The 22,590-nt window shown below is 41.7% G+C and overlaps 2 protein-coding genes across 7 annotated transcripts in view; both read left to right on the forward strand.

The window, feature by feature from the left end:
- The window catches only part of LOC106601708 (sialoadhesin), a 31,092-nt gene extending 14,890 nt beyond the window's left edge, over positions 1-16,202 (forward strand). For 5 of the 6 annotated variants that reach the window (XM_045690942.1, XM_045690938.1, XM_045690936.1 and 2 more), the window contains 2 exons: positions 15,130-15,222; positions 15,418-16,202. In XM_045690942.1, the coding sequence (XP_045546898.1) occupies positions 15,130-15,222; positions 15,418-15,684 (360 nt within the window). In that variant the 3' untranslated portion in view covers positions 15,685-16,202. Of the gene's footprint in view, positions 1-14,884; positions 14,966-15,129; positions 15,223-15,417 lie in introns of all 6 variants that reach the window. The other variant, XM_045690937.1, reaches the window with a different exon arrangement.
- On the forward strand, positions 7,533-10,979 carry LOC123725440 (B-cell receptor CD22-like). Its single transcript, XM_045690949.1, has 8 exons — positions 7,533-7,743; positions 7,985-8,314; positions 8,475-8,729; positions 8,938-9,201; positions 9,401-9,488; positions 9,576-9,630; positions 9,716-9,930; positions 10,253-10,979. Coding segments are annotated over exons 3-8 (864 nt in total). The 5' UTR covers positions 7,533-7,743; positions 7,985-8,314; positions 8,475-8,488; the 3' UTR covers positions 10,254-10,979.
- Positions 16,203-22,590: the final 6,388 nt, after the last annotated feature.

Raw genomic sequence — 22,590 nt, forward strand, 5'->3', positions numbered from 1 at the left:
AGGTGGTGATTGACTCTGCTGTCCTGGTATTGTGAGGGAGCTTGTTCCACCATTGGGGTGCCAGAGCAGCGAACAGTTTTGACTGGGCTGAGCGGGAACTGTGCTTCCGCAGAGGTAGGGAGGCGAGCAGGCCAGAGGTGGATGAACGCAGTGCCCTTCTTTGGGTGTAGGGACGGATCAGAGCCTGAAGGTACGGAGGTGCCATTCCCCTCACAGCTCAGTAGGCAAGCACCATGGTCTTGTAGCAGATGCGAGCTTCAACTGGAAGCTGAGGAGCGGGGTGACGTGAGAGAACTTGGGAAAGTTGAACACCAGACGGGCTGCGGCGTTCTGGATGAGTTGTAGGGGTTTAATGGCACAGGCAGGGAGCCCCGCCAGCAGCGAGTTGCAGTAATCCAGCTGGGAGATGACAAGTGCCTGGATTAGGACCTGCGCCGCATCCTGTTTAACGCAGGGTTGTACTCTGCGAATGTTGTAGAGCATGAACCTACAGGATCGGGTCACCGCCTTGATGTTAGCGGAGAACGACAGGGTGTTGTCCAGGGTCACGCCAAGGCTCTTAGCACTCTGGGAGGAGGACACAATGGAGTTGTCAACCGTGATGGCAGGATCATGGAACAGGCAGTCCTTCCCCGGGAGGAAGAGCAGCTCCGTCTTGCCAAGGTTCAGCTTGAGGTGGTGATCCGTCATCCACATTGATATGTCTGCCAGACATGCAGAGATGCGATTCGCCACCTGGTTATCAGAAGGGGGAAAGGAGAAGATTAATTGTGTGTCATCTGCGTAGCAATGATAGGAGAGACCATGTGAGGATATGACAGAGCCAAGTGACTTGGTGTATAGTGAGAATAGGAGAGGGCCTAGAACTGAGCCCTGGGGGACACCAGTGGTGAGAGCACGTGGTGCGGAGACGGATTCTCGCCACGCCACCTGTTAGGAGCGACCTGACAGGTAGGACGCAATCCAAGAGTGAGCCGCGCCGGAGATGCCCAACTCGGAGAGGGTGGAGAGGAGGATCTGATGGTTCACAGTATCAAAGGCAGCAGATAGGTCTAGAAGGATGAGAGCAGAGGAGAGAGAGTTAGCTTTAGCAGTGCGGAGAGCCTCCGTGACACAGAGAAGAGCAGTCTCAGTTGAATGACCAGTCTTGAAACCTGACTGATTTGGATCAAGAAGGTCATTCTGAGAGAGATAGCAAGAGAGCTGGCCAAGGACTGCACGCTCAAGAGTTTTGGAGAGAAAAGAAAGAAGGTATACTGGTCTGTAGTTGTTGACATCAGAGGGATCGAGTGTAGGTTTTTTGAGAATGGGTGCAACTCTCGCTCTCTTGAAGACGGAAGGGACGTAGCCAGCGGTCAAGGATGAGTTGATGAGCGAGGTGAGGTAGGGGAGAAGGTTTCCGGAAATGGTCTGGAGAAGAGAGGAGGGGATAGGGTCAAGCGGGCAGGTTGTTGGGCGGCCGGCCGTCACACGTCGCAAGATTTCATCTGGAGAGAGAGGGGAGAAAGAGGTCAAAGCATAGGGTAGCAGACAGACATACAGACTTATAACAGACTTAGTTATATGCATGTCAGGGTTCACTTTGAGTCCATTGTTCTGAAGATCAGTGAGCTGAAGACACCTCTTTCACACAAGCACACTGGAAATTCAGAGCAGCTTGCCTTGGCCTTGGCATAATGACAGCTCACTGTTGTCTGTTGTTTCTACCTAGCTAATGTTGATAGCTAAATGTTAGCTAACTAGCTAGCTCACTAGCTAATGATGGGGTGTTGCTGTAATTTCAGCAGCAGTGCATCGTATTGTTCACAATCCAGTCCATTCAGAGTAGCTGTGTGATGCACAAAAATGCTTGTTTATCGCTGAATAACAGCCTCTTCATGTAGCTAACAAGCTAGCTGAGCTCACTAATTCACTCAATTCAAACGCCAGTTCAACATAAGTCCCAATAACACAGTATTTTTACGTGCGTGACTGTTTTATTCTATATTTATGATATTTTCTACCTTCTATTATGTATATTTTCATCAGACTCTAGGGACATATGAAGCCTGGAGGCTGCAGTAATTTTGAGATGTCAGTAGGGAGAGCTCTAGTCTAGAACACTGGTACCAAAGATACTCCCCTTTCATCTGTTCTGGAACCTTCAGTACCAGCTGATGAAGAGTGATGGAATGGGTCACATTTTGTCTCTTGTAAAACATGTAGGCCCACTCCTCAAATAAAGAAATGTAACTACAGTATTCTGACTTTAGACCATTTTCTATTTAGATACAGTAACATCCCTTATGTGACATGCTGTTGCTGCATGTTAATGCCCAGACTAGGCTACTTTAAAATGTGTCAACCACAGAACTCACACAGGCTACGCCTGCTTCTACTAATACTTACAGTAGACTACTTCTTGTTCCCACGCATTGACAGTAAGTTGACTAACTGTTCAAGACCTCTCCCCTTCACTTCACTCTGTAAGTACACTTGACGATATCTTGGAATATAGTTTTTGTTTTGATGTTTTTAGCCATACATCACATGACTTACTGTATCTTTGTACTTGTTGGTTTATATTGAACTGTGTTTGGTTGTTACATCAGTGCCTGTATTCATAAAGTGTCTCAGACGCTCCATATAATTATGATCTAATGGACTGTGGTTTCATGTGTTTAGTTTAATCAATTGCATGTTTAATACGTGATCAGTAGAGTATTCCGTAATGGACGGATCTCAATTCAATGTTCACTGTCAAAGTATAACAGGGTCAAGTATAACATTTTTTACATTTTAGTAATTTAGCAGACACTCTTATCAAGAGCGACTTACAATAGTGAATGCATACATTTCATACATTTAATTTCATGTATTTTTTTTTTTGTACTGGCCCCCCGTGGGAATCAAACCCACAACCCTGGTGTTACAAACACCATGCTCTACCAACTGTGCCACAGGGAATACCCAGACTGAGTGTGTGTGTGTGTGTGTTATGTGTCTGTTTCTGTGTGAGTGTCAATGTATTTTTATATATTAATCTGATTGTTGGATATACAGTCACAACCAAAATGATTTGCACCCTTGACAAATACTGAGCTATATTGTGTGCTACAAAAGATGGGATGTACATTGTACATGTGGTTTTACATGAAGACTTGTGCATGCTATTTTAAGAGCTCTGAGAGTAATCGATTGTTGTGGAGACATTTTGAAAATGGCCTAAAGTAGGAGTGACTGTAAGAGTAAGAGTGATTGAGTGAATTCTTCGTAAGAGCTTTAGGAGTAGTATTAACATGAGACAGTGATGGTGGGTTGTGTTTAGGAGTAGTATTAACATGAGACACAGTGATGGTGGGTTGTGTTTAGGAGTAGTATTAACATGAGACACAGTGATGGTGGGTTGTGTTTAGGAGTAGTATTAACATGAGACACAGTGATGGTGGGTTGTGTTTAGGAGTAGTATTAACATGAGACACAGTGATGGTGGGTTGTGTTTAGGAGTAGTATTAACATGAGACACAGTGATGGTGTGTTGTGTTTAGGAGTAGTATTAACATGAGACACAGTGATGGTGGGTTGTGTTTAGGAGTAGTATTAACATGAGACAGTGATGGTGGGTTGTGTTTAGGAGTAGTATTAACATGAGACAGTGATGGTGGGTTGTGTTTAGGAGTAGTATTAACATGAGACACAGTGATGGTGGGTTGTGTTTAGGAGTTGTAGTAACATGAGACACAGTGATGGTGGGATGTGTTTAGGAGTAGTATTAACATGAGACAGTGATGGTGGGTTGTGTTTAGGAGTAGTATTAACATGAGACAGTGATGGTGGGTTGTGTTTAGGAGTAGTATTAACATGAGACACAGTGATGGTGGGTTGTGTTTAGGAGTTGTAGTAACATGAGACACAGTGATGGTGGGTTGTGTTTAGGAGTAGTATTAACATGAGACAGTGATGGTGGGTTGTGTTTAGGAGTAGTATTAACATGAGACACAGTGATGGTGGGATGTGTTTAGGAGTAGTATTAACATGAGACACAGTGATGGTGGGTTGTGTTTAGGAGTTGTAGTAACATGAGACACAGTGATGGTGGACTATATATGGAGGCAACATTAGACTATATATGGATAACAGGCTACATTAGACTAAAAATGGATAACAGGCTACATAAGACTATATATGGATAACAGGCTACATTAGACTATATATGATAACAGGCTACATTAGACTATATATGGATAACAGGCTACATTAGACTATATATGATAACAGGCTACATTAGACTTTATATGGATAACAGGCTACATTAGACTGTATATGGATAACAGGCAACATTAGACTAAAAATGGATAACAGGCTACATAAGACTATATATGGATAACAGGCTACATTAGACTATATATGGATAACAGGCTACATTAGACTATATATGGATAACAGGCTACATTAGACTATATATGGATTACAGGCTACATTAGACTATATGTGGATAACAGGGTACATTAGACTATATGTGGATAACAGGCTACATTAGACTATATATGGATAACAGGCTACATTAGACTATATATGGATAACAGGCTACATTAGACTATATATGGATAACAGGCTACATTAGACTATATATGGATAACAGGCTACATTAGACTATATATGGATAACAGGCTACATTAGTCTATATATGGATAACAGGCTACATTAGACTATATATGGATAACAGGCTACATTAGACTATATATGGATAACAGGTTACATTAGACTATATATGGATAACAGGCTACATTAGACTATATATGGATAACAGGCTACATTAGACTATATATGGATAACAGGCTACATTAGACTATATATGGATAACAGGCTACATTAGACTATATATGGATAACAGGCTACATTAGACTATATATAGATAACAGGCTACATTAGACTATATATAGATAACAGGCTACATTAGACTATATATAGATAACAGGCTACATTAGACTATAAAGTATATGGACAGCAGCAGTCAATACAGCAGGCTATGGTGATGATGATACTGATTCCTCTGCAAACTAATGCTACTACCAGTACTGTACACAAGGTTCAACATTGTAACATAATATGATAGTGGCATGTTGTATTACTACAGACATCAGTGTTTGTGTGATTAATTGTGACTTTGTCAAGTAGCCAGTGTTGTGTTTTTGTTATATTCCCAACATTATTGGGTTCATTATTATTAGGATGCTGCAGTAATGTTGAGATGCCTGTAGGAGGAGCTCTAGTCTAGAACACTGGAACCTTCAGTACCACTTTGATACAGCTGATGAGGAGTGTAAATTGAATGGGTTTGTAGAATAGAATGAATGACATCATGGAACTGACCAAATGTAAATGGAACTTTGACCTGTTCCATGTAGAACTCAGAGGGACAAGGCAACACATTCTAAGATATTATAAACATTCCAAATAGAATAGTCAACATATTGTTAACATGGTTCTGTATTTATATAGAAGTGGATATTTGGGACATTTTGTCCATTATAGAAATGTAGGGTCCACTCTAATACAATAACCTCCCTTTTCTGACATGTTGTTCTGATCGTCATGCATGTTAATGACTTAAAGAGGAAGGAATGGACAGTTCTGTATCATCTACTTTTGTTCTGACTACTTTCGTTTCATGTTAATTAATTCTGTGTTCCCGGTCCAAAATGACCGTTTTTTTTAAAAACACCCAAAATGTAATGAAGATCATCAAAAAAATGTTTGTGTGTTCAGATGCCCTGTGTGGACAAAGTCATGGAACCTTATGACAATCAGATTAAATGAACGACATTTTTCAGAGAGAAAATCGGTTCAATTCCACCGGAACACAGCAGGAGGGTTAAATATGCATCAAAGGGAAAGGAAATGGGGATACCTAGTCAGTTGTACAACTGAATGCTTCAACTGAAATGTGTCTTCTGCATTTAACCCAACCCCTACGCAACTACAGAACTGACATTTACTAACAGTTCCCACTCACTACCAGTCAGTTGACTCACTGTACAAGACCTCTCCCCTTCAGTCTGTAAGTACTCTTGATATCTTGAAATATAGTTTTTTGATTTTTGTTTTTAGTCATATTCTTGAGGGTAATGTATCACAGTGGATTTATCTGAGGGCCCTTCAGGACCAGACTGATAGGGAGTAGAGTTGACATCTATACTGTGTAGGATGTGTGTTTTAACTTTTCTACATCCATAACAACCAGCTCTCTAGACTTTGATACAGACTCCATGGGCCTTATGGGCCTTCACTACAGATGGTCTCTGTGTGTGTGTGTGTGTGTGTGTGTGTGTGTGTGTGTGTGTGTGTGTGTGTGTGTGTGTGTGTGTGTGTGTGTGTGTGTGTGTGTGTGTGTGTGTGTGTGTGTGTGTGTGTGTGTGAGTCACTTACTGTTTATCCTCACAGCTTGGGGATCGGAGATATCATTGAACCTGGTGGTCAGTCTTTAGGCTGCTGTACAGCTTGACGGACCGTAGAGGATTGAACATTTAGAGTACCGTGGGAATAAGAAGAATGACTGCACCCTGAGAATCACAGACCTGAGAGAGGAGGATTCAGCATCATATTACTTGTCATTTACAACAGGCTCATGGACATCTGGCTCAGCTGTCACTCTCTCTGTCACAGGTTGTGTATTCTGACATAAAGACTATAGTTACCACTTCTAATGATTTATTCCATTTTCAATGAGAACCTTGGAATGATGCTGACTGACAGATGTTCTCCATTGTTCTTTCATAACTACAGATCTAAAAGTGACTGGGGGAATGTGGACAACAGGGGAGTATTGGAAGACACTGACCTGTACCACCCTCTAGTGGTGTGGGGGCTGTGCTTTGGCAAAGTGGGTGGGGTTATATCCTGCCTGTTTGGCCCTGTCCGGGGGTATCATCAGACGGGGCCACAGTGTCTTCTGATCCCTCCTGTCTCAGCCTCCAGTATTTATGCTGCAGTAGTTTATGTGTCGGGGGGCTAGGGTCAGTCTGTTACATCTGGAGTATTTCTCTTGTCTTATCCGGTGTCCTGTGTGAATTTAAATATGCTCTCTCTAATTCTCCCTTTCTCTCTTTCTGTCTTTCTCTCGTAGGACCTGAGCCCTAGGACCATGCCTCAGGACTACCTGGTATGATGACTCCTTGCTGTCCCCAGTCCACCTGGCCGTGCTGCTGCTACAGTTTCAACTGTTCTGCCTGCGGCTATGGAACCCTGACCTGTTCACCGGACGTGCTTGTTGCACCCTCGACAACTACTATGATTATTATTATTTGACCATGCTGGTCATTTATGAACATTTTAACATCTTGACCATGTTCTGTTATAATATCCACCCTGCACAGCCAGAAGAGGACTGGCCACCCCTCATAGCCTGGTTCCTCTCTAGGTTTCTTCCTAGGTTTTTGGCCTTTCTAGGGAGTTTTTCCTAGGGAGTTTTTCCTAGCCACCGTGCTTCTTTCACATGCTTTGCTTGCTGTTTGGGGTTTTAGGCTGGGTTTCTGTACAGCACTTTGAGATATCAGCTGATGTACGAAGGGCTATATAAAAAAATAAATTTGATTTGATTTATCACCACCTGTACTCTGACTGACAACCCCACCTACATCTGGTACAAGAACGGACACAAAGTAAAGGAGGACACTTCCAGCCTGTACTCAGACTCCTTTAGTGATGCAGAGAGTTACACCTGTACTGTAAAAGACCATGATAATCTGCACTCTCCTGCTGTGTGTGAGTCTGGACTTTTTTATACACATTTCATATGAATACAATGTTGTTTAACGTTGTGAGACATATGTACATGTTTCAATGAATATTGATCATTATTCAATAAATATATATTTTTTTCACTACTGAAAACTATTCATTTGTTTTTTTTACTTTATAAACAACATCAGTGTATAGTACTATATATTGTAATTAAAGATGTATAGATGTATACAAGGTGTTCTATTGTCTTCTTGTCTTTCAGGTAACAAGTGTTGGAGTGTGACTTACACCAATCAGAGTATCTGTACCTTGAAGGGGTCAACAGTGGACATATCCTGCTCTTACACATATCCCAGTTACCATGAGATCAAAACAACTTTCTGGTTTACTAAATGGGAGTCTGGTATTGGTCCTAAAGATCTGAGCTCAGTGCCAGGGTATGAGGGTCATATCGAGTACCTTGGGCATAAGGAGAGTGACTGTACCCTGAGAATCACAGACCTGAGATTGAGTGACTCTGCTGGGTACAGGTTCAGATTCATAACATCTGGAGGAAAGTTTTCTGTCTCAGCTGTCTCCCTGACTGTCACAGGTGATCTGTCACTCATCTCACATCTGTTACTGTAATTACCTTATTAAAGGCAGTCATACAGACACAGTAGTGGTATGTGATGGAAAAATACCAAATGTAGTATTTCACATAAGTAGACATATATAGGAGGATTTTAATGAATTGTTTCCTTTTACTCCAGATGTTGTGTTGGAGATGGATCCTACATCTGTGTCAGAGAGGGAGAATGTCACACTGACATGTAGAACCAAATGTACACTGGACCCCATCACAGCCTACAGTTGGTATAAGAATGGACAGCCTATACCAAACAGCAACACCTACTCTCCTGTCTATATCCTATTCTCAGTCAGCAGTGAGGATACAGGTAGATACTCCTGTGCTGTAGAAGGCCATGAGGATCTCCCCTCTGCTGAAGAGACTCTCACTGTCAGATGTAAGTACATGGGGTTTAAATCTTTAGTTTGCTATATTAACATTGTAGTGACAGATATTGGCTCCACATGATACTTTAACTGATCATTGTCAATAAGAGGATGGATCTAAAAGTCATTGTGTGGAAAAGTACAATTGTGGAAAGTTTATGCAATATTTTAACTTATCATATTTGTACTCTTTTTTAATTCCACTGTCTTTTACATCAGATGGACCAAGGAACACCTCAGTGTCAGTCAGTCCCTCTAGTGAAATAGTGGAGGGCAGTTCAGTGACTCTGACCTGCAGCAGTGATGCCAACTCACCTGTGGACAAATACACCTGGTACAAGAAGAACGTAACCTCACCAAAAGCATCAGGACAGAGTTACAGCATCACTAACATCATCTCTGAGGACAGAGGAGAATATTACTGTGAGGCCCAGAATGGAAGAGGATCTATGAACTCTACAGCTCTGATGATCATTGTAGCAGGTAAAGTTACATCTTCAATACAAAACTACGTTTCAATCTAATCCTAATCACTATTCTTTGTCTTATTAAACCTTAGTTTATAACTATACATTGGGTTATAAGATCCCTTAACAAGTTTTGTATTAATGTCCTGTATTTAAGTTTATTTTTAGTTTATTATATCATACCATGTACTCATATCATCCATATTTTATTATAGTGAAACAAACAGTTCTGACTGCAGCTGTAGGAATCATAGTTGTTGTTCTGGTTCTCATCCTCTGTCTCTCTGGACTCATGTGTTTCAGGTGAGTGAAAATGCATATTTTTATGTTCATTACTTAAATGTAGCAGTCTGATTTGTTGTTAACATCATTAATTAATGTGCAAAACAGGAAGAAGGCCTCCAAATCCACCTCTGACACAAGACACACAGCAGACGATGGACAGGTGAGTCTGTTGGAATCAGAAGATGACTGTGTATTCTTTGTGGAACATTTCCTTCCTCATGTTGTCTGCCCACTCGTCCCATCAGGGAGACTCTGGTCCAGTGTATGACAACGTCTCAAGCGTGGCCATGAGCCCTACAGACAACCAGGATGACATTCACTACGCCAGCGTCCACTTCTCTCACTCCAAAAACCAGGAAGTGCCTCTGTACTCCACCGTCCAACTGCCTCAAACCCAGAAACAGGATGAGGATGTCCAGTACTCTGCTCTGAAATTCAACCGCCCCACTGCTGCCACCTGGTGAGCATATTCTGCAATAAGGTCATTCATATGCTGCTGCTTATTGTAGGAGATGTCATCAATATGCAAAACAGTTGACCCCTAGTGACCACTAGTGATGTAATTTCTTAAAACTACCAACCCAACAATGGACATCTCAATACAATTACTCTGAAATGTCTATAATGAGGGAGTGATTTGATGATGACTTTTTTGACTGTGTTCTAAATGGCACCCTATTTCCTATTTAGTGAGCCCTATAGGCCCTGGTCAAAGGTAGTGCACTATAAAGGGTGCATTTGGGGTGCCACTCTTTGTTTCATTTCTGTTTCTCTCTCCTCAGACCCACAGCAGCACAAGCATCTGAGGAGGACCCCTCTGTTCTCTACAGTACAGTCAACAAACCCAGAACCAAGAAGACCTGAACACAACAAACCCAGAACCAAGAAGACCTGAACACAACAAACCCAGAACCAAGAAGACCTGAACACAACAAACCCAGAACCAAGAAGACCTGAACACAACAAACCCAGAACCAAGAAGACCTGAACACAATAATTTAAATCAAAACCTTGTACACTGTATATACAAAAGTATGTGGACACCCCTTCAAATTAGTGGATTTGGCTATTTCAGCCACACCGGTTGCTGACGGGTGTATAAAATCGAACACACAGCCATGCAATCTCCATAGCCAGACATTGGCAGTAGAATGGCCTTAATTAAGAGCTCAGTGACTGCCTGTCAACTGTAAGTGCTGTTATTGTGAATTGTAAACGACCACGAGCAACAACGGCTCAGCCGCGAAGTGGTAGGCCACACAAGCTCACAGAACGGGGCCGCTGAGAGCTGAAGCGCGTAAAAATCATCTGTCTTCGGTTGCCACACTCAGCACAATAACGGTTCTTCGGGAGCTTCATGAAGTGGGTTTCAATGGCCGAGCAGCCCCACACAAGCCTAAGATCACCATTCGCAATGCCAAGCGTCAGCTGGAGTGGTGTAAAGCTCGCCGCCATTGGACTCTGGAGCAGTGGAAACGCATTCTCTTGAGTAATGAATCACTCTTCACCATCTGACAGGCCCATGGACGAATCTGGGTTTGGCGGATGCCAGGAGAACGCTACCTGCCCCACTTCATAGTGCCAACTCTAAATAATGGTCTGGGGCTGATTTTCATGGTTCGGGCTAGGCCCCTTCATTCCAGTGAAGGGAAATCTTTACGCTACAGCATACAATGACATTCTAGATAATTCTGTGCTTCCAACAGTTTGGGGAAGGCCCTTTCCTGTTTCAGCATGACAATTCCCCTGTGCACAAAGTGAGGTCCATACAGAAATGGTTTGTCGAGATCGACGTGGAAGAATTTGACTGGCCTGCACAGAGACCTGATCTCAACCCCATCGAACACCAACTGCGAGCCAGTGTCCGAACTCACTTAGGAGAAGCAGAAGCAGGTTCTTAATATAACTGTCTGGTGACAATCTCACTTTTTAAAGTTCATATTCTGTTATCCTGTTAGGGCTAAGGGGCAGTATTGACACGGCTGGATAAAAAACGTACCCGATTTAATCTGGTTACTACTCCTGCCCAGTAACTAGAATATGCATATAATTATTGGCTTTGGATAGAAAACACCCTAAAGTTTCTAAAACTGTTTGAATGGTGTCTGTGAGTATAACAGAACTCCTATGGCAGGCCAAAACCTGAGAAGATTTCAAGCAGGAAGTGGCCTGTCTGAGAAGTAGTGTTTCATCTTGGCTCTTTTTATTGAAGATTCAGGATCTGTGCAATAACGTGACACTTCCTACGTCTTCCATAGGGTCTCAGAGCCCGGGAAAACGTTGAACGATATCGAGGCAGGCTCTGGCTGAAACATTTTATCGCTTTTGGCAAGTGGCCACTCAGAGTACTATGGGCTTAGGCGCACGCCCGCTTCGACCGAATGCTTTGTTTTCCTTTGTCTGTTTATCTAAACGCAGATTCCCGGTCGGAATATTATCGCTTTTTTATGAGAAAAATGGCATAAAAATTGATTTTAAACAGCGGTTGACATGCTTCGAAGTACGGTAATGGAATATTTAGAATTCTTTTGTCACGAAATGCGCCATGCTCGTCACCCTTATTTAGCCTTTAGGATAGTGTCTAGAACGCATGAACAAAACGCCGCTGTTTGGATATAACGATGGATTATTTTGGACCAAACCAACATTTGTTATTGAAGTAGAAGTCCTGGGAGTGCATTCTGACGAAGACAACAAAGGTAATTACATTTTTCTTATAGTAAATCTGACTTTGATGAGTGCTAAACCTGCTGGGTGTCTAAATAGCTAGCCCTGTGATGCCGGGCTATCTACTGAGAATATTGCAAAATGTGCTTTCACCGAAAAGCTATTTTAAAATCAGACATATCGAGTGCATAGAGGAGTTCTGTATCTATAATTCTTAAAATAATTGTTATGTTTTTTGTGAACGTTTATCGTGAGTAATTTAGTAAATTCACCGGCAGTGTTCGGTGGGAATGCTAGTCACATGCTAGTCACATGCTAATGTAAAAGCTGGTTTTTGATATAAATATGAACTTGATTGAACAAAACATGCATGTATTGTATAACATAATGTCCTAGGGTTGTCATCTGATGAAGATCATCAAAGGTTAGTGCTACATTTAGCTGTGGTTTGGGTTTATGTGACATTATATGCTAGCTTGAAAAATGGGTGTCTGATTATTTCTGGCTCGGTACTCTGCTGACATAATCTAATGGTTTGCTTTCGTTGTAAAGCCTTTTTGAAATCGGACAGTGTGGTTAGATTAACGAGAGTCTTATCTTTAAAATGGTGTAAAATAGTCATATTTTTGAAAAATTGAAGTAATAGCATATCTAAGGATTTGAATAACGCACCACAGGATTCAACTGGCTGTTGAGTAGGTGGGACGCAAGCGTCCCACCTAGCCCATAGAGGTTATCTCATACCCAAATAAAGCTGTTGACTTGTCCTATACTCATATTTGTGGCCAAAGCATGAATTGGAGAGAAAAACACTGGCCAATCAGCGGTCTAGAGGAGAATGAGCTGACCAATCAGCGGTCTACAGTACATTAATATTTTTTTATGACCAGTATACGCCCACAGCATTCTGTCGTTGGGGTACACCCACAGCATTCTGTCGTAGGGGTACACCCACAGCATTCTGTCGTTGGGGTACGCCCACAGCATTCTGTCATTGGGGTACGCCCACACCATTCTGTCGTTGGGGTACGCCCACACCATTCTGTCGTTGGGGTACGCCCACACCATTCCAACACAGGAAAGCTGTTTAACATACTTAATTATAATTTTTTGGAAGGAAAACTATTTCACTTATATTGTAAGTAATTATAGGTCATATTTCATAGGAATCTGGAAACACTGGACAGTTACTTTAAATTGTGATGATTTAGATGTCAACCAAATCATGTCATACATAATCATATCTGATATGCTGAAATATCACACAGACGAACACACGCTCACACACAAACCCACCTTTTGACAGGACTCCAGGAACTCTTCAATGGTGACCACTCCGTCATTGTTCTTGTCCATTTTCTGACAGAGTGAGACACAGAGTGAAGGATTAAAGGTATAGTCTAACCTTAAGACTGACAGAGTAAGACACAGAGTAAAGGATTAAAGGTATAGTCTAACTTTAAGGCTGACAGAGTGAGACACAGAGTGAAGGATTAAAGGTATAGTCTAACTTTAAGGCTGACAGAGTGAGACACAGAGTGAAGGACGATGGACGGGGCCATGTACCGTCAAATCTTGGGTGAGAACCTCCTTCCCTCAGCCAGGGCATTGAAAATGGGTCGTGGATGGGTATTCCAGCATGTCAATGATCCAAAACACACCCGGCCAAGGCAACAAAGGAGTAGCTCAAGAAGAAGCACATTAAGGTCCTGGAGTGGCCTAGCCAGTCTCCAGACCTTAATCCCATAGAAAATCTGTGGAGGGAGCTGAAGGTTCGAATTGCCAAATGTTAGCCTCGAAACCTTAATGACTTGGAGAAGATCTGCAAAGAGGAGTGGGACAAAATCCCTCCTAAGATGTGTGCAAACCTGGTGGCCAACTACAAGAAACGTCTGACCTCTGGGATTGCCAACAAGGGTTTTGCCACCAAGTACTAAGTCATGTTTTGCAGAGGGGTCAAATACTTATTTCCCCATTAAAATGCAAATCATTTTATAACATTTTTGACATGCGTTTTTCTGGATTTTTTTGTTGTTATTCTGTCTCTCACTGTTCAAATAAACCTACTATTAAAATTATAGACTGATAATTTCTTTGTAAGTGGGCAAACGTACAAAATCAGCAGGGGATCAAATATTTTTTTCCCCCACTGAATAATAGCTTGCTTAAAACCTCTTAAATCTAGATGTTCCGCTAGCGGAACGCCTCGCCAATATCCAATGATAGGGCGTGGCGCGAATTACAAACTCCTCAAAAATCCCCAAACTTCAATTTTTCAAACATATGACTATTTTCCACCATTTTAAAGACAAGACTCTCCTTTATCTAACCACATTGTCCGATTTCAAAAAGGCTTTACAACGAAAGCAAAACATTAGATTATGTCAGGAGAGTACCCAGCCAGAAATAATCACACACCCATTTTTCAAGCTAGCATATAATGTCACAAAAACCAAAACCACAGCTAAATGCAGCACTAACCTTTGATGATCTTCATCAGATGACACTCCTAGGACATTATTTTATACAATACATGCATGTTTTGTTCAATCAAGTTCATATTTATATCAAAAACCAGCTTTTTACATTAGCATGTGACGTTCAGAACTAGCATACCCACCGAACACTTCCGGTGAATTTACTAAATTACTCACGATAAACGTTCACAAAAAACATAACAACAACAACTCATCAGTCTTTGATTCTCTCTCTCTTCTCTCTCTCTCTCTCTCTCTCTCTCTCCACAGAGTGTCCGTCCTGACTGTAAGAGTGACACGTACACAGGTCTGAACATGAGGACCATGACCCCTGACTACGACACTCTGGCAGTAAGTCTCTTATAATTCATTTTGATTGTTTGTTAGTGTGTTTTTGTTTTATACAGTACTTGAATGTGTATAGAGAAAATGATAGAAAGACTAATGTCTCAATGGACTCATGCATTTCCTCTCTCCAACTCCATCTTTCCTTCTCTCTCTCTCTCTGTCCACAGAATGTCCATCCTGACCCTAACAGTGACCCCAACAGTGACATGTACACACCTCTGAACATAATGACCAGGTCACCAGAGTATGACACCCTGGCAGTAAGTGTGTGTGTGTGTGTGTGTGTGTGTGTGTGTGTGTGTGTGTGTGTGTGTGTGTGTGTGTGTGTGTGTGTGTGTGTGTGTGTGTGTGTGTGTGTGTGTGTGTGTGTGTGTGTGTGTGTGTGTGTGTGTGTGTGTGTCCATAAACATTTTAGAGGGAGTGCTAATTCACTATGTCTTCTTTTATAATGTGAGGGGAATCTCCCACTGAAGAGAAACACCACAGAACCTGGACTGAAGAGAAACACCACAGAACCTGGCCTGAAGAGAAACACCACAGATCCTGGACTGAAGAGAAACACCACAGATCCTGGCCTGAAGAGAAGCACCACAGATCCTGGACTGAAGAGAAGCACCACAGTACCTGGCCTGAAGAGAAGCACCACAGATCCTGGCCTGAAGCGAAGCACCACAGATCCTGGACTGAAGAGAAGGACCATACAACCTGGACAGAAGAGCTAAGGTTCCAATCCAAAGCCTGGCCTCAAACCTATATTCTCTTGCTACCATATCTAGAAGGTTTTCCAGACCATGACCTCTAACTTTACACTAAATGCTGGATTAGATTTGTATTTTCTTATAATGATAATGATGTATATTGATGATAAATTAGATGGGTTATATTTTTCAATTTCTATATTTTTGATGATATAAATGTCCTACTTTTCTTGAGTACCAATCTGTTTATTATCTATAGTTTAAGATTATATTTCTGATCTTTTTCTATGGAATTTAGCCATTTAGGGATTTCTAACATCAATAGTCCTACTTTCCTCAGCAACTAATATGGATAATATTGATAAAAGCTTTTTAATATTTTTAGCTCTTGGGCCAAGTTTCTCCTGATGTGGTTAATGATGATTTACTTTGTATTGCTGTCAGACATTATTCTGCATTTTATATTTAATATTATGTAATACTATATTGTTCAGTGTGATATTGCTTGTTTTTTTATCAAAATAAATGTAATCAATACATTACATACAGTTTTTACAGTGTGGTTCAGTGTCGTACGTTTCTATTGCTGTCAGACATTATTGCACATTTTATATTCATTATTATTTTATATTAGGTAATACCATATTGTTCAGAATCATGATATCACTTATTTAATCATCAAAAGTGTTATTAATGCCTATTTTAGATTATTGCCTATTTTGCACGTTTACATACTCTTTTCAAAACTGTTAAACTTAAGTTAAAAACCTAAAATAACACAAAATTAAATAAGACAGAAATTTGCTACATTTATACAGTTATACTGTATTGAAATATATTCCAAATCTAAAAAAATGAAATATCAAAACAATTAGACCAACCACAGTTGATTCCTATTGTAGCTGAACACCTACCCAGGTGTTAGTCTTTCAATTACATGACCATCTATACAAAAGGGGACATCTTAGGAATAATGCTGTACTGTAATGTAAACATGGACCCAGACAGAGATAGAGAAGAGGCTGACAGAGGAAGAAGAGTGGCTGGGAGAGGGAGAGGAGTACGTACGCGTGGTGGAAGAAGACTGAGAGGAAGATCAAGAGCTGTAGTCTCAGATGAGTTTAGGGCTACTATAATTGATCATGTAATAAATCATCGTCTACCAATGAGAGAGGCTGGTCTGAGAGTGCAGCCAAATATGCTATACTCAACAGTGGCATCTATTGTGAGAAATTTCAAAGCAACAGGTAAGATGGGCATCTGACTGAACTGCACATTAAAGAAGTAAATTGAGCAAAGCCTCAATACCCACTTGTGTGTAATTGTTTTTGTATTTCTGCTTAGGACCCAACGGTTACCTCCCACAGGCAGGAGAGGTAGGATTCTCACTGCTGTGCAGGAAGCTGCAATCGTTGATATGGTCATCAGAAACAATGACATAAAACTGACAGAGATTCGGGACAGAGTGTTGGCAGACAACATTACATTTGGAAATATTCACAATGTAAGCATAACTATTTCTAGAGTCCTGAAACAACATCAAGTCAGGATGAAGCAGTTGTACACTGTCCCCTTTGAGAGGAACTCTGAACGAGTCAAGGAACTCAGGAACCAATATGTCCAGGTAAGATGACTATAAAATACACAACTGGTTTTGAACAAAACCAAACAGGGCAGAGGCACACAATGGCATGTTTTTAGGTATAATGTAAACTACCGTGATAGCCTAACTCTTATGATGCCATGTGGATTTAATTTAGCGAGTCATGGAGATTGAAGAAGGCAAACACCTCACATATTCATCTTTTTTGGATGAGGCTGGTTTCAACTTGGCCAAAACACGGCGGCGAGGAAGGAATGTGATTGGGAAAAGAGACACTGTGGATGTCCCGGGCCAGAGAGGTGCCAACATCACAATGTGTGCAGCAATATCCTCTGATGGATTGCTGTTACACAAACCGCTAATTGGGCCATACAACACCAAGCATCTCATTTCATTCCTGGATGACCTCTATGGAAGGGTTGTGCCTGGTGAGGAAAGGGTTGCAGTGAGGCGAAATCGGCCAACGTTTGTAATTGTATTGGACAATGTGGCATTTCAGCACTCCCGTGCAGTCACAGAGTGGTTTGCAGCCCATCCCAAGATGCTGTCACTTTTCCTCCCACCTTACTCTCCATTCCTCAACCCCACAGAGGAATTATTTTCCTCATTGAGGTGGAAGGTTTATGACCACCATCCTCTTGATCAAATGTCCCTTCTGGACACAATGAATGCTGGATGCCTGGACATATCTGCAGAAGATTGCCAGGGATGGGCCAGGCATGCCAAAATATTCTTTCCTAGGTGTATTGCCCAAGATGACATAAGATGTGATGTGGATGAGAACCTGTGGCCAAATGCAGAAGACAGGGTTGACTAGCATTGCTACTGTATCTGTATATGGTGTATATACAAATTCTTGTATTTTGGAATCACTCAATGCCAAAAATGACATAAAACATATTGAAGCATATTGCATCATGTCTGATTCATTCCTGTAACATATACTGCAGTGAATTCTAAACAGTAGAGAGGTGTCATTCTTGTTTTGTGAAGACCTTTTACAAAAGAAAACATTGTGTAATGGTACCTGTTGTTAGTGTTGTTTAGGTCATTGTTTTATGAGTGACAAAGTGTGCTTGTTGGGTGACAACCTTTGCTAGTGTTATGGAAGAATGAGCGGATTTGAGACATGTATGACGTGTTTAGGTAGTTTTAGTGCATTTTGGATGTGAAATTAACTGCTGTGCAAAGCTGAAAGTTGCTTAGGAGAACTGTGTGAAGAGTTTTGAAAAAGTGACCTAAGTATTGAGAAGTGGGTCCTAGCGATTGTAAAAAATAAACTGCCAAATTGTATTTAACATAACCACTTCCACTAGAGATCACTAGAGAGCATAACTCACTCTGTCCCTTATTACAGGAAATCCACAGGAGGAAGTGATGCCACAGCAGACACACAGGTGATCATATCAGTCACACCTCCACCTTCACACCTGATGACATTAATTTACTGTGTCAAGACCGTTTCTTTCATACTATTTTAACTGTTACCTGGACACCAGTCTCTCTCTCTACAGAGTGTGCATCCTGACCATAACAGTGACATGTACACAGGTCTGAACATAAGGACCATGTCCCCTGACTACGGCACTCTGGAAGTAAGTCTCATAATGAATTAATATATGTGTTAGTTTGTGGGTGTGTTTGTGTTTTATACAGTACCTGAATGTGTTTAAAGAACACTATAGAGTTAGAGGTGTCTCAAAGAGCTCATGCATTTACTTTCCATCCATCCATCCATCCATACATCTCTCTCTCTCTCTCTCTCTCTCTCTCTCTCTCTCTCTCTCTCTCTCCAACATGAAGACCAGGTCACCAGACTATGACACCCTAGCAGTAAGTGTGTTTGTGTGTGTGGCTGGGGGTCCATAATAATTATGTAAAGTGCTCATTCAGTGTGTCTTCTTTCAGAATGTGAGGGACTCCCACAGTGACACAGCCCCTCAGATAGATGCTGAGCACTCCCATTATGAGAACTGAAGAGAACCACCACGGAACCATGACTGAAGAGAACCACCGCAGAACCTGGACAGAAGGGAACCACCACAGAACCTGGACTGAAGAGAACCACCACAGAATCTGGACTGAAGAGAACCACCACAGAACCTGGATTGAAGAGAGCCACCGCAGAACCTGGACAGAAGAGAGCCCCCGCAGAACCTGGACTGAAGAGAACCACCACAGAACCTGGACTGAAGGGAACCAACACAGAATCTGGACTGAAGAGAACCACCACAGAACCTGGACTAAAGAGAGCCACCGCAGAACCTGGACTGAAGAGAGCCCCCGTAGAACCTGGACTGAAGAGAGCCCCCGTAGAACCTGGACTGAATAGAACGACCACTGAACCTGGACTGAAGAGAACCACCACAGAACCTGGACTGTAGATCATCGGCACCAAACCAAGATAGGCCTTACATCTCTATTATCCTGCTGTCATATCTAGAAGTGTGAGGACAGACGCCGGGAGACGAGAAGAAAGTACAGGGAGTGAACATTTAATAAATAACAGATATGAGACAAACGGACAGCGTCTGGACAAGGGAAAAGAAACAACATCAATGCTGACACGGGGATCAAACTGAGGAACAGACAGATATAAGGGAGGAAATCAATAAAGTGATGGAGTCCAGGTGAGTCATATGAAGCGCTGATGAGCGTAACGATGGTGATAGCTGTGCGTAATGATGGGCAGCCTGGCGCCCTCAAGTGCCAGGGAGGGGGAGTGGGAGTAGGCGTGACAAGAAGGTTTTCCAGACCATTAGTAATTAAGGTTGAAGTCGGAAGTTTACATACACTTAGGTTGGAGTCATAAAAACTCGTTTTTCATTCACTCCACAAATTTCTGGTTTACAAACTATAGTTTTGGCAAGTCGGTTAGGACATCTACTTTGTGCATGACACAAGTAATTTTTCCAACAATTGTTTACAGACAGATTATTTCACTAATAATTCACTGTATCACAATTCCAGTGGGTCAGAAGTTTCCATACACTAAGTTGAATGTGCCTTTAAACAGCTTGGAAAATTCCAGAAAATTATGTAATGGCTTTAGAAGCTTCTGAAAGGCCTAATTGACATAATTTGAGTCAATTGGAGGTGTACCTGTGGATGTATTTCAAGGCCTACCTTCAAACTCAGTGCCTCTATGCTTGACATCATGGGAAAATCCAAAGAAATCAGCCAAGACCTCAGAAAAAAAATGTAGACCTCCACAAGTCTGGTTCATCCTTGGGAGCAATTTCCAAACGCCTGAAACTACCACGTTCATCTGTACAGACAATAGTACGCAAGTATAAACACATTTACATTTTTGTCATTTAGCAGACACTCTTATCCAGAGAAACTTACAGTAGTGAATGCATACATTTCATTAAAAAAAATTCTCCGTACTGGTCCCCCCGTGGGAATCAAACCCACAACCCTGGCTTTGCAAACACCACGCTCTACCAACTGAGCTACACGGGACTACACTATGGGACCACACAGCCGTCCTACGCTCAGGAGGGAGACGCGTTCTGTCTCCTAGAGATGAACATACTTTGGTGCGAAAAGTGCAAATCAATCCCAAAACAACAGCAAAGGACCTTGTCAAGATGCTGGAGGAAACAGGTGCAAAAGTATCTATATTCACAGTAAAATGAGTGCAATATCAACATAACCTGAAAGGCCGCTCAGCAAGGAAGAAGCCACTGCTCCAAAACCGCCATAAAAAAGCCAGACTACGGTTTGCAACTGCACATGGGGACAAAGACCATACTTTTTGTAGAAATGTCCTCTGGTCTGATGAAACAAAAATAGAACTATTTGGCCATAAAGACCATCGTTATGTTTGGAGGAAATAGGGGAGGCTTGCAAGCCAAAGAACACCATCCCAACCGTGAAGCACGGGGGTGGCAGCATCATGTTGTGGAGGTGCTTTGTTGCAGCAGGGACTGGTGCACTTCACAAAATAGATGGCATCATGAGGAACAGAAATTATGTGGATATACTGAAGCAACATCTCAAGACATCAGTCAGGAAGTTAAAGCTTGATCGCAAATGGGTCTTCCAAATGGAAAATGACCCAAAGCATACTTCCAAAGTTGTGGTAAAATGGCTCAAGGACAACAAAGTCAAGGTATTGGAGTGGCCATCACAAAGCCCTGACCTCAATCCTATAGAACATTTGTGGGCAGAACTGAAAAAGCGTGTGCGAGCAAGGAGGCCTACAAACCTGACTCAGTTACACCAGCTCTGTCGTCAGGAGGAATGGGCAAAAATTCACCCAATTTATTGTGGGAAGCTTGTGGAAGTCTACCCGAAACGTTTGACCCAAGTTAAACAATTTAAAGGCAATGCTACCAAATACTAATTGAGTGTATGTAAACTTCTGACCCACTGGGAATGTGATGACAGAAATAAAAGCTGAAATAAATCATTCTCTCTACTATTATTCTGACATTTCACATTCTTAAAATAAAGTGGTGATCTTAACTGACCTATGACAGGGAGTTTTTACTGAGTTTAAATGTATTTGGCTAAGGTGTATGTAAACTTCTGACTTCAACTGTACTTTCCATTTACTCGCGCTTAACTCTGGTCGGAATCAAGCCCAAAGTTTATCAGAGAAGGAGCACTGATCCAGGATCAGGGCCACCGTCCATATAATTATGATCTAAAAGGCTAAACTGATCCTAGATCAGCACTCATGGCCTCTTAGATACTTTGTGAATATGGACCCTGGCCTGGACTGTGGTTTCATGTGTTTAGTTTAGTTCAGTTTATTAATACATTGATTCATATCTATTTCCATCCCGCTCTTGTTTCTTGTATTTCTACCTATTGGACAAATGATGGCTCCATTGAACCACCTAACCATGAGTCTCTAGGCTGTAGGCCAGTGAGGTTTAAGTCTTTTCCAGTGTGTGTGTGAGTCAGTTTATGTTTATCCTCACAGCTTGGGGATAGGAGCTATCATTGAACCTGGTGGTCAGTCTTTAGGCTGCTATAGAGGTTGACGGACCCTTGAGGATAGAACATTTATCCTCCTATATTTGGGGTTCTGTAAATAAATCCGCTTCAGAACAATCAATGTAGAAATATGTGTTTACAGTACTAAAGATCTGTTCAATAGGTGATTGTTGTTGATGATGATGGTGATGATGATGACTTTATTCTATCCATGTAGCCATGATAAAAAAGGGTGAAATTAGCAGAAGAGAGTGGTTTGGCAGTGAGTTCCCATTTGCAAGGGAAGAGACTTCACTTCCTTCCATTGTTAAGTCCATACCCCCAGTGGTACAAAAGGAAATTACAAACTTTCCGTAGGTGATTTTACTTCTGGGTAA

This window comes from Salmo salar, chromosome ssa12, assembly GCF_905237065.1.
Source record: "Salmo salar chromosome ssa12, Ssal_v3.1, whole genome shotgun sequence".
NCBI lineage: Eukaryota > Metazoa > Chordata > Actinopteri > Salmoniformes > Salmonidae > Salmo > Salmo salar.